The sequence below is a fragment of the Falco rusticolus genome, chromosome 9, assembly GCF_015220075.1.
Source record: "Falco rusticolus isolate bFalRus1 chromosome 9, bFalRus1.pri, whole genome shotgun sequence".
Taxonomy (NCBI): domain Eukaryota; kingdom Metazoa; phylum Chordata; class Aves; order Falconiformes; family Falconidae; genus Falco; species Falco rusticolus.
This window is the reverse complement of record NC_051195.1, coordinates 41,193,338-41,205,396: the sequence shown is the minus strand read 5'-3', so window position 1 is coordinate 41,205,396 and position 12,059 is coordinate 41,193,338. Positions and strand designations below refer to the sequence as shown.

General features: G+C 57.5%; 2 protein-coding genes across 3 annotated transcripts; both read left to right on the top strand.

Annotated features, from left to right (window-relative positions):
* The first annotated feature begins 1,779 nt into the window (after nt 1–1,779).
* On the top strand, nt 1,780–4,241 carry LOC119153904 (alpha-1-acid glycoprotein 1-like). The gene is made up of 6 exons (XM_037400875.1): nt 1,780–1,931; nt 2,570–2,712; nt 2,954–3,024; nt 3,347–3,448; nt 3,714–3,814; nt 3,988–4,241. The coding sequence occupies exons 1-6, from the start codon at nt 1,821–1,823 to the stop codon at nt 4,042–4,044; spliced, it is 585 nt and encodes a 194-aa protein (XP_037256772.1). The 5' UTR covers nt 1,780–1,820; the 3' UTR covers nt 4,045–4,241.
* An 87-nt stretch (nt 4,242–4,328) lies between these two features.
* On the top strand, nt 4,329–10,631 carry LOC119153903 (alpha-1-acid glycoprotein-like). Of its 2 annotated transcripts, XM_037400873.1 has the most exons (6): nt 4,329–5,458; nt 5,992–6,134; nt 6,777–6,850; nt 7,648–7,758; nt 8,525–8,628; nt 10,486–10,631. In XM_037400873.1, exons 1-6 carry the CDS (start codon nt 5,354–5,356, stop codon nt 10,597–10,599), a joined length of 651 nt encoding a protein of 216 aa, XP_037256770.1. In that variant the 5' UTR covers nt 4,329–5,353; the 3' UTR covers nt 10,600–10,631. The 2 variants fall into 2 exon arrangements, with proteins under 2 accessions (XP_037256770.1, XP_037256771.1); XM_037400874.1 differs by lacking the exon at nt 7,648–7,758.
* The last annotated feature ends 1,428 nt before the right edge of the window (nt 10,632–12,059 follow it).

Genomic DNA, 12,059 nt, shown 5'->3' with positions numbered 1-12,059 from the left:
TGCTGCCACCGGCAGCACGTTGGAGATGGCAGCAAAGCCAGGGAAGGGGACACAGGTGACCGCCCCACACCCCATTACACCACGCACGGGAGCTGCCCTGGCCGATCCCGGGTTGCGTCAGGAGTGCGGGAAGGGGCCACACTGTGTTTGCTCACCTGGGGCTGCACCCCTTCCCGGCAGCACGCTGGGACCCCCGGCACAGGGGGGGCTGCATGATGGCACCAGCCCAGCTTTGGCAGCGCAGTAAAACCTGGCTCGGTTGGGGCTGACTCTCGCTCGTGTAAGCCTGCTGCTCCTGAAACAGGTTGCTTGTAGTCAGGGGAAAAGCAAACACAGTTAATAAATCAATCAATGCATTTAATTACGAGGCCAAAGTTAGAGGGGAGAGAAGACACTGTTAAATAGAGAGACTCTGCATTTAAAGAAGCTGTAATTTATTTTGTTAAAAGCCTGAGTCCACTGCACTGGTGTTTCCCCTGCCTCATACCACACACCACTCCACCACCCACCCCAGGAATTATTAAACAAGTCCTTGTCTCTACTAGCTATTGTAGATTACGTACGATAATCAGCTATGTATGGTATCGGCATCCACAGCCTAAAGGCCACTTCATCACCACTTCATCACTGGGCTAAGATAAGCCACGAGCACCAAAGGCTGCCAGCACACAAAAGGGAGCACAGCAGGAAAGGGGGACAACACACACACACTGCCCCCACCTCCCCAGATTTCATGGATGAAGGGTCCCACTGAGCTGCTCAGACAGCAAGGCTGGGCCGCAGCACCACGGGTGAGAGGAAGGCGATGGTGGGTGGGTGGGCGCAGCTTGTCATCAGAGCACAGAGTGGGTTGGGTTGGGAGGGACCTTCAACGGCCACCTAGCCCACCCCCCGCAGTGAGCAGGGACACCTTCACCTAGACCAGGCTGCTCAGCGCCACGTCCAACCCAAGCCTGAATGTTTCCAGGAATGGGGCATCCACCACCTCTCTGGGCAGCCTGTCCCAGCACTGCTTTATATCTAGTCTGACTCTGCCCTCTTTTACTTTAAAACCATTCCCCCTTGTCACGTCACTACAGGCTCTGCTGAAAAGTCAGTTTTCTTGTAAGTCCCCTCCAAGCACTGGGAGGCTGCTCTAAGGTCTCCCTGGAGCCATCTCTGCTCCAGGCTGAACAGCCCCAGCCCTCGGGTGGGTTTTGTGGCCCCTGGCCCCGCTCCAGCAGGTCCCTGCCTTTCCTGTGCTGAGGGCTCCCAGCTTGCAAGGGGCCAAATCCTGCTGCGGACACCGAACTGCAGCACCAGGTCCCAGCCCCAGCAGCACCCACGCGGTGCCCCCACATGAGAGCACACGTGTGCCCAGTGCCAGCCCTGTGCCCAGCAAAGAGTGAGGCCGGTGCCCACCCAAAGCCTGCACAGCCCCAGCCAAGCCATGGCCAGGGGATTTCTTTGCCCTGGGGAGGAAAGCCACATCCAGGTGCCATTGGATGCCCCCGAGGCCACCAAACACACCTGGAGCCAGCCAGGTGCTTCGCCAGGCACCCACAAAATTAACTGCAGTTTCCGAGAACAAAAGCCTGTACTGGTGAAACATGGGGTTGCAGTTTGGGGTTGGTTTTTTTTTTCTTTCCTGCTGGAGAAATCCAAGCTTTTGCAAGTTGAATTTCCTCCACCTGCTATTGCTTCACGCCTGAGCAAACAGCCCAGCCACTGAACAAGCACAGCAGGGCTGGCGACGCCCAGCTTTGCCGGCGGCCGTATATAAGGGACGGAGCTGAGCAACAGCCCATCATAGCAGGAGCTTCCTCCTGGCCGACCCAGCAATGCTGGCCACCCTCACCCTCCTCCTGGGGCTGCCGCTCACCCTTGCCACCGAGCCCCCCACCTGCGCCCCGCTCGTCCCGGTCACCTTCGACAACTCCACCATCCCTGGGGTAAGCCCTGCCCTCAGCCCATCCTCTCCTTTCCCATTGGCATCTCCAGCCCTTACGGGTCCAGGAAGAGGCTACGAACCCAGTCGGCAGCTCAGCGCCGATCTCGCTGCCTCCCTGTGCCTATTTTCCTAACAAAACCCAAGCCTGCTGGCAGGGCCATGGGGAAGGGGTGAAGCCGTGCAGCTCTGCACCCATAATCTCACAAGCAGGCGCTTTCGGAGGGCTCCCTCTTCCATGCCCTGTGCAAATGGGGCTGTCAGCTCCGCCCTGGTGCTTTGCCGCTATTTTAAGCCCTTCATGTGATGGGGACTCGGGTCACAGTCTCCATCTGCAAAACCCTTCACTGCATAAACAGTATTTAGTCCCTTGGGGATGTTTAATGGGAGGAAAGTGAACGAGCGCCAGGCGCAGAGCAGGAGGAACGCCACCGCAGAAACTAGCTGGCCATCCTGGGAGCTGGAGCGTCGCTGTAGTGGGGAGGGGACAAAGCCAGGAGCCCCTCACCCAGCCCGGCTCCTGCCCAGCGTGTTCATGGCCACAGGACAGTAGGGCACAGCGTCTGCTTTCACTCATGTCGTGGCCATGGGTGAACACAGCCTGGCCCCCCCAACCCTTCCCTACTCTGCTCCTCTCTGCAGCTCCTGGGACACTGGATCTACATTTCTGGTGCCTCCAGGTACCCGCCTCACCTGGCAGAGCTGAAAGCGCTGAAACACGCAAGTTTTTCCATCTTCCCCAGCAGCCATGAGGACGAGCTCAATACCATCGAAGTCCTGAGACTGTAAGGATGAGGCTTCACCCCCTCACTCAGCTCCCCCATCCCCGGGGGCATTTCCACCCGCTGGTGCCAACCTCCGGGCTGAGGCACCCTCACAAATCCGGGGCTGCAACGCGGCGGCTATGCCAAATTTATTTCAGCTGTGCAGCCTGGCTCAAGTTCTGAATCCCTTGGGTTTGGTTGGGGCAGTCTGGGGGGATGGGGGGCGCGGATATTTGCCCCATCTGACCTCTCTGCCCCGCAGGAACGAGACGTGCGTGGTGAAGAACGTCAGCAAGATCCACGTCTTTTGGCACAACTCCACCCTGATGCACGGTAATACCGCAGCTGCAGCGCCGGGGGGGAACCGCAGCCGCACCTTGCACCCTCCCACCTCCATCCCCCGGTACTGGGCACCCTGCGCCCCCGGCACCCAGCCCTTTTACACCTGAATGCATGGCTGGAGGAAGGGGGGAGGGAGGAATTTCTTCTGCTCCATGCAATGGATATGGCAGCGTGTAGGACCAGACTGGTCCCCACTGGGATGGGTGCCCTGGGGACGAGCAGCCCCCACCACACTGCCAGCTCTGCCCCAGCTGCACCCCGACCCCAAGCGACCCTCGCTAACAGAGGACTCTGTTCTCCTTGTACCTTCCAGTTGATGACCAGACGGTTTCCATAGCCAAAGTGATCCAAAGTGACAAAGACCTGCTGATCCTGAAGCACATCAGCAATGACTTCACGAGCCTGAGCCTGTCAGGTGAGCGGGTGCTGTCCTGATTTGTGGGGTCTGTCCCTGCCTGGGGACACCCTGAGGGCATCCCCAGCCCTCGCAGGCAGGGCACAAAGCCCCTTCTGCCCCCCCCCAGAGGGGAAAGGTGGGGGTGGGCAGGCAGCATGCTCCCTGTCCACATTATGGGCACCACCAAGGAGCAAAGCACCCCCTAAAACTCCCTTCTCTCCCCACCCCCCCCACCCACCCCGCCGCCTCCCCTTCTTCTTTTACTGCCCCATTTCTCTGACAGCCCGGACACCCAACGTGAGCAAGGAGCACCTGGAGGAGTTCAAAGCCCAGCTGCACTGCCTGGGCTTCACAGAGGAGGAGATTTTCTCCACTTCTGAAAAGGTACGAACCGCTCCCCAGGGCGGGCCAGCCCCTGCCCCTGCTGGGATGGGGCTCCAGCGGGGGTGTAAGGTGGGTGCCCCCCATGGCTGTCCCTCTCCCCCGCGAGCATCCACCTCGGCCGATCCTGCTCTCGGTGACAGAGCACCGACAGCCACCCTCCCCATCTCCCGCAGGATGCCTGTCCCGGCGAGGAGACGGGCGAAGGCAACACGGATCCACAGCTGGAGTAACCCCCACGGGCTGGGTCAGCCACTCCATCCTCATCCTCCTCCTCCAGCCCCTCCACAGGGAACTCCCTGTCCGCGGCCCCGGCTGGGCTCAGCACAGCCTCAGGACTCGCTGTTGAGGTTTGGGCCTTTCCTTGCAAGTGAAACGCTCAGTTTCCCTGTTTTTGCCCAGACCTGAAATAAATGCCTGTGTTACAACCGCCTGCCGCTCCTGCTGCATCCCCCCCAGGACCGCTGGCAGGACCCCTCCTGCCTGCCCTGCCCACAATGCTGCATCTCCAAAACCCCTGAGAGCCGTGAAAAGCCCCAGATGAAACCCCCCAGGTTCAAGCTCCCACCAGCTCCGCGGTGGCACCGGCACCTCCCTGCCACCCCACCCGGCAGGTCCCCTCCAGCCACGGAGCATCAGGAGTTGAGTACCCCCCCACCAGCCCTGACCCCACATAAACCTGCCAACCACCTCGGGTCGTCCCGTCCCCCCCCATGACTCAAACTAGCCAAGGTGCTTTTAGCACCTGAATATCCCACCCGAAATTTTCAAGCCCACGGCAGGGGCTTGTGCAGGGATCACAGCCAGGTGGGGTAAGACAGGGTGGCATCGTGCCTTCCCTGGGTGTCTCTGAGCCAGGAAAGGGGGAAAGGATGGACACACCATCCCCCAGGGCCACGCCGAGGGACGCGGGGAAGCTCTGCTACCAGAGGGGAAAAGGAAAATAGAAATAAAGCCAGAAAAAGGCAGAAAAGCCCCGGCAGCATAGGGACAGCAGCAGGACAGAGGGTCAAGGAGCTGCCACAGGGGATGCATCCAGCAGGACAGAGGTGACCTCCTGGGGCCCTTCAGCCCATCTCTGTGGCCAGTTTTGGCAAGGACAGTAAAAATACCTGCCCTTCTCTTTGAAGGCCCCTGGGCTTTGCCCAAGGTGCAGGGAGGGCTGCAGCCCAGCCACTGCACCGTGCTTCATCAGCGGAGCAAGAGGCAGCTACAATGGCAGCTCACAGGGGAAAAATAGGCTAATTTAGGGCAGATTCAAGTCTTAAATGCAGCAAGTGCATTGCCCTGTCACCTCTGGCCACACCAACTGCCCACAGCTCCGGACACTCAGCACCAGTGGCCCCAGCCAAGGCCAGGGCCAGCACCGGGGTCAGCACGGGGCACGCGGCTCCTCTCTGGCCTGAGTGGTGCTGGTTGCACCAAGGGCGCGGGGCCAGCAGCCCCCGGCAGTCCCATGCCCCCCTGCAGGGCTGCAAGAGCAAACAGCTGAGCGAGCGCGTCAGCCTGCCCCAGCTTCACTCGCTGCCCACTGCTGCAGCCATGGCCACGGCCACCATCGCTGCCGTCCTCAGCCTCACGGCACTGCTGCCCACAGCCTCCTTCCCCTGCGGAGCCCTGCGCCCTGACAACACCACAGCGCCAAAGGTAGGAGAGACCCGAGCCCCGGGGGTCTTCCCCGCTCCTGCAACGAGCCCGTGGGTGCTCTGCTGAGCCTCACTGACCCCTGGGAAATGGGGGAACCCCCCTCGTCCCCCTGGCACACGTGCTGAGGCACCCTCAGCAAAACATCTGCAACAAATGGAAATCTTTGCTTTCCAAACCAGCCCAAATTACCCAGTTTTCTCACAGCCCCCAAGCCAGTGCCAAAGGTCACCCTGGAACAAGGGGGGCTGGCTGGGTATTTTTTGGTGCAAATCCCCCACAGCAGCACAGGGCTGTCCTGACCATGCCCCACAGCCAACACCAGCACCATTCCCCAGTCCCCAGCTCCACCATTCCCCCTCGGCCACACATTTCTACAGGTTTCATTTTGTTGCTGGTGTGGCGCAAGAGGGAGAGCTAGCTCCGGCTTGAGGTCAAAACCAACCGTTTTGCCACGGGGAGGGTGGAAATCTCTTCCCCAAAGCTCCCCCTGCAAACCCAAAAGCTCTCGCCACCCTGCCCCTCTCTCCCCACAGCTGCTGGGGATGTGGCTGTACGTGGCCGGGGCCGCTCAGCTGCCCCAGCACCTCCTGGAGATGCTGCTCATCGACCACGGCCACCTCTGCGTGGAGCCCCGCACCAGCGAGCAGGAGCTGCTCATCACCCAGCACCTAGCTGTGTAAGGTGCCCCCCCGGGTCTCTGCCCCCCACACACAGACCCCCACACACAGGCTGCAGCCATTTCAGCACAAGGTACGGGCACGCTTTCAGTTAGTCTCCGCAGGGAGGGTCACTCCTGGCCACTCTGTGCACGCTCTCCCATCTCCTTTCTTCCTCGCCCTCTTTATCCATTTATTTATGTCAACAGCCCGCACGGTCAGGCAGATTTTGCAGGGCACAGAGGTCACACAGGGGCTGAGCCCTGTGGGCACAGAGGACATGGGTGAGGGGGGGTCTCTCCAAGGCCCCTGCAAACTCCACCAGGCACCGAAAGTTTCTTCCCCCCATGGTCAGGCTTTAAGGGGATGAGTTTTTCCATGCCGATGCAGGCAACTCTGTAGTTTCAGTTATTCTGGGGTGGAAAAGGTCTCACCAGCAAGGAGCAGGGCAAGGGCAAGGCTGAGACCCCGAGCTGCAGGTGGAGGTCAGACAAACGCACAGGAGGAATGGCTCAACTTCAGCAGCGGGAGCAGCTCGCCCAGCCGCATAGCTGGCGGGTGCCCATGGGGGGCCAGGGCTTTGCCAGTCCTTTCCAGTCCATGGCAGGGGGTCTCCTGTTCCCCTTCCCTGCATCACCCCCTTCCCCTCTCTCTCTCTCCAGGGGGGACCAATGTCTCACCAACAACTCCACCTACTTCGAAACCACGGCCGATAACACCACGCTGGTGAGGCACGGTGAGCAGCGCCTGCAGGGTTATCACCCAGTCCATTTTTTGGATGGGCTGAGACACGCAAAGGGGCCGTATCCATGTTTTACATTGTCTGGTGTGTTTATTCCCCCATCATTTTGTCTGTTTGAAGCCTCGGTGGGCTCCACGCAGCCCCCCAGGGCCAGGGCACCCCAGGATCGCTGCCCTGCCATGTTGAGCCCTATGAAGCAATGCAGTGCTGGGGTCAGGGAGCAAACCCGCTCCCATCCCCACAGGAGAAAACCACCTTGTTTGTAAAGTTATTTCCTCAGGGAAAGGAGGGGAACGTTTATGGCAGGTTTCAGCGAATTAATGAAGCCTCACATTCAGAATTGTTTCCTCCTCCCTGTAGAAATGGGGTGGGAATTGCAAACCCCAAGACAGTTAGCAGTGGCCCAGCCAGGACGGCACTGCCATGAGCGGGGACAGCTTCCCCCCAGTTTTGCAGCCCCCCAAGCTGCCAGACCAGGCACTCGGGGCTGGGCAGACCCACCCACACCCCCAGCAGCAGCGAGCCATGCCACCCAGCATTGCAATGGCAGGGTGGGAACTGAGCAACTTTGGATCCTCTGCACCCCAGACCCACATGTCAGAAATACAATTCAAATAAACCAAGAGCCCAACAGCTCGCCCTACATCAGGACATCTGTCCTCACCCACTGCTAAGGGCCGGATCCCGGGGGCTGCTGGCATTGCCCACACCTGGGCTGCAGTTTAGCACTGCTGCAGCACTGAAATCTGAATGTTACGGCTCTTCCCAACCCCAACGCTGTTCTCTCAAAGCCAAGACCCAGCAAACCGTGGGGATGCTGATGAACTTCAGTTCTGAAGATGTTTTACTCATCCAGTACCAACTGCAGAGGGAAAGGACGTATTTGGGACTGTATCTCTACGGTATGCAAACTCCATCCTAAAGTAACTTAAAGTTATTGTGGGAAACCAAAACACACTCATAGTTATCAGCTAAAACCACACAGCAGCTTGGTTTCACCAAGAGTCAGTGATTTCCCCAAGATCGCTGTCCCGGGGTCACAGGAATACTTACAAATCCCATTAAAACCAAAATCTCTTGGTAGAGCGGAAAGCACAAGTTAAGGACAAAACCCACTCACGACATAAACATTCAAAGAACAGGAAGCAAATACAATTCAGCATTGATACCATTGTAAAATCTCAATATTTTCAACCCAACTGTAGTTTTTTGGTATTTATCTCCCCAGGGCAGAGCATGTGGTGTTGCAGTACCAGCAGAGGCAAAGCCGATCAGATCTACCCACAACCCTGTAAAGCAGCACCTTAGCCCTTGAGCTTCCCAGTGCTCCCCTGAGCCCCACGACGGTGGCTTAAGAGAGTTTGAAGACACATAGAAAAAAGCCCCCGCGCCCGCCTCATCCCTCCCCATGCCCCAGGACTATCAGGCTGTCCCGCAGCCCCCCACAGCAGGCAGGGACAGAGCTGGTTGGGGAGGGGGTTACAAAAAGCGATGCCCAAGGTTGGTTTTGTTCAGGTGTGTGCGCCAGGGGGATAAGAGACCCTGGCAGAGAGCAGGTGGGTGGGAGCACTGGGGAGGGAGGCGGGCAGGGCAGGGATGCGGCACGAAGGGCCGTGCCAAGGCCACCGATCCCTGTTTAACACCTGGAAGATGCTTCTCCTTTTCCAGCCCGAAACCTGAGCGTGAGCACAGCCCACCGGGAAGAGTTCCAGCGCCACGCCACCTGCCTGGGGCTGAGCGAGGAGGCAGTCGTGTACGCGCCGTGGAAAACGGTATGTGGCTGTCACGTGTGGGCGAGGGCTGGCAGAGCTGCCGCAGCCCCCACCCCGGGCAGGGGTGCCAAGACCCCCGGCAGGGGTGCCAAGACCCCGGGCAGGGGTGCCAAGACCCCGGGCTGCAGCTCCAGCCACCAAAACAGGGTCTTGGAGAGACATTTTTGAGGTGATGGAAATAATTTCAGGACTAAATAAATGCAGGTTTGCTTTGACAATGACAGTGGTTTAAAACAACAACCCTGTTCCCCCAGATACGCGACTCCCCAAAGGAAATACCTGCACCTGAGCATCTCCGGGGCAAACCTGCTAACTGCCTGCCCCCCTACCAGGGGGAGATAGCCAAAGCACAGGACTTTTTCTCTGAAATTCTTGATTTTGCCCACCTACCCCCCCCCTCAGAGGGCCAGCTGCCCCCAGCAAGGGGCGAGAGGGGCCGGAGCCCTGGGGCGCTGCATGGCCGTGCTTCAGCCCAAGCTACAACCAGACTCCTAAGAACCTCGGCTTGTTTTCAGGTTGGGATTTGCTTGTCTGGCACCCCGAGGTGCTTTGTGATGAGCGGGGTCCCAGCCTGGATAGCTGGAAGTGCAGGAAGATCACACAAGCCAGTCCCCCCCTGCCCCAGCGAGGGGTGTCCAGCACAGAGGCTCCTTTTGAGCTGGGGTCCCACCCTGAGCTCCTGGCCCCACCAGACATCAGGAAAGAGGCAACACCACCCACTCCTACAAAACCAGCCTTTTTCTTTTCATTTTTCCATTGACACATTAACCAGATGCAGCACTAACCTCTGCCACCTGATTTAGGACATTCTATCCTGAAAATGACCCTGGCCCCAGGGCAGCATGGCCAGGCTTCCTCTTGCAAAGCAGAGGTGAAAAATGTCTTACCTTCCCATCCCGTCCTGGCTGCCTGCTCATCCTCATCAGGAGGCTCGGAGCTTCCAGAGATGCCCAAAACCCCAGTCCGAGCAGCTTGGCCAAACCCAACGTAGCCCCCAACACCCCCCTGAGCCCCACGATGCTGCATTTAGGACCACCCTGGCCAGGTTCAGGGAGCCAAGGAGGAGCACAGGGGCAGGTTGAAGCCCCCGTGGTGGGGCAGGGGCAGGGCTCCTCTCTTCATTAGGCAACAAGCAGCACCTGGGAGGCAGGGCCCAGCTCTCCCTAACTAGCAGCAAGCACCTGCTGACCCAGGGGGTTGCAGAGGTGTCTGGATCACATTTAAATATGGGCACGGTGAGTGCAGTTCAGAGAACAGTAAGGTGAGAGGAATAAGCCAGAAATGTGTGTTCTTACATGCTCTGGGACAATTGCTGTTGGCAGAGAAGGGGTCTTTGCCTGGCCAAGAGGCAGGACATATCCGAGGAGTAAAATGAAACTGATTAAATGAATGCAGAAAAGATTTTTGGGGACGTTTAACATCAGGCTGAAGGAGATGGATGTGAACAGAGCACCAGAGCAGAGAGTTGTGTGTACCCTGCATCAGCGCAAGGCAGTAAGTAGCAGAACTTAAACCATGCTGATTCCAAGTACCTGGGTAGCACCAGCTTCTTACTTATTTCTCAGAAAGTTTGAATCCCTCTTTCCTGCAGAGCCCACTTACTGAGTGCCCAGCACAGCACAGCTTTGCCTCCTTCCCTCATTACAGCACAGGTGTGGGAAATGGCAGCAGCAGCAGCTCAGCACCTGGGCCAGACCTTCTGCAACTGGGGCAGCGCAGGGAAGCCCGTAGCTTCTCTAGTCCCTCTTAGACTTACAATCAGATAAAAAGGAAATGAAAAATACTTCTTGCTTCAGTAAATTCTCTCCTGCTGGTGCACTGGCCATTTCACTTACCCTGTTATTGTTGTTTTGGAAGGAGCTGTGTCAAACGAAAGAAATCGAAGGAAACAGCCCATGCACGGAGCCCACAGCTGCTGTCACAGCATCCCCTCCTCCGGGTACCCACCCACCTGGGAGCGAGGGTAACTGATGCCATGTTACACAATAAATGTTTTCTTCAAATCTGGTGCTTTTCTTGCCGAGGTGTTGGAGAGCAGGGGTTCTGAAGAGATCAGCAGGGCTTGCAAAAAGAAACTGCACACCACATACACCTTGTGGGCCATTCAACTGGGAGTTGAGAAAAGTCAAGTCTTAAGCAATCAGGGATGCGAGACAAGGTGACACGTGGAAGTTTTTTCGGCACTGACTCAGTTCACTCAGCTTCACACTAAGGTTGCACACGAGCTCTACTAAAAAAGAAGTATTAAATGAAGCAGTAATAGAGGCTAACCAGGAGAGGGCAATCATTAACTATTGTAAATGAGCGCACCAAGCATTTGGTGAGTAACGAGTAAACAGAAGGCTGGAAACATCTTTAACTGTAGTCTGAGAGGAGGAGGGTGCTTAGCTAGGAGCAGCCACCCAATCCTCCTGGCAGCAGCTCGACTGCCAGAAGCAGCCCAGCTGGGGCAGGTGTTCTTGCCCAAAGCCTTCGGATAGGGCGAGCGCTCCCTGGTAGTGTTCGTCCACAGCAAGGTTGGCAACACAGTATGGTAATGACAAATTACTCTCCTGCCAGAGAGGGAAGGGGTGCTAACCAACCCAGGCTGGCTTTTACTTCCCCAGAGAAAAAGGCTGTATTTCCTCATTTCCCCAATAAGCCCAGCACCCCAGAGGCGAGAAGGTTCAAGTGCCAGGATTCGCATGGACTCTCCATGCCTCTGGCACTACCACCCCTGCACTGTCAGGCATCTCACACATCCCTTATCACGCCCCCAGCCCCAAAGGGAGGAAAGCACTGTCACTCTGTTTGTGAAAACAGGGAGAGTTTACCAAAAAAAAGACTGCTTTTGCTGCGTGTCTGGAAAGTAATTCAGCCTCAGCTCTAACCTAGTAATTAAGCACTGAAAATATCTCTCTTCCTTTATAAGGAAGAAAAGGAGAGAAGCTGGAGGGAACATAGCGAGGAAGGGTGCCCTGCTCCTCCCGCTGGGCAGCACCAGGGTGCCCTGGCCCCACAGAGCAGCGATTACAGGGCAGCATTTCAGTGCCCAGCCTTTGCCTGATCGCTGTAGCAAAAATGAATTTTACAAGGCCAAGTACAGCCGATTCCCCCCAGGTCTCAGGGCGCAGGTACCCGGCCAGCCCTTGCTTCAGACACCTTTGTCAGCTTGTGACACAAAACGTAACGCCCTGCCTCAAGCAGCGCAACAGCTAAAGGGCAGGCGAGGGCAGCGGGCGAGCGACGCCAGCAGCTGTCAGTGCTGCCATCCAAGGGGCACTGATAAGCGTCTCAGCTGACTGAAGCAGACACCGCTGGAAAGCGGCAGCTCAGATTACCCAGGACCGAGACTTTATGAGCAGATTTATGGCTGAATAAAAGCCTTGAATTGCAGTCAGGGACTTAAGGAACCAGCAGACCTGGTCTGGCCCTGCAGCAAGTTTTATTAA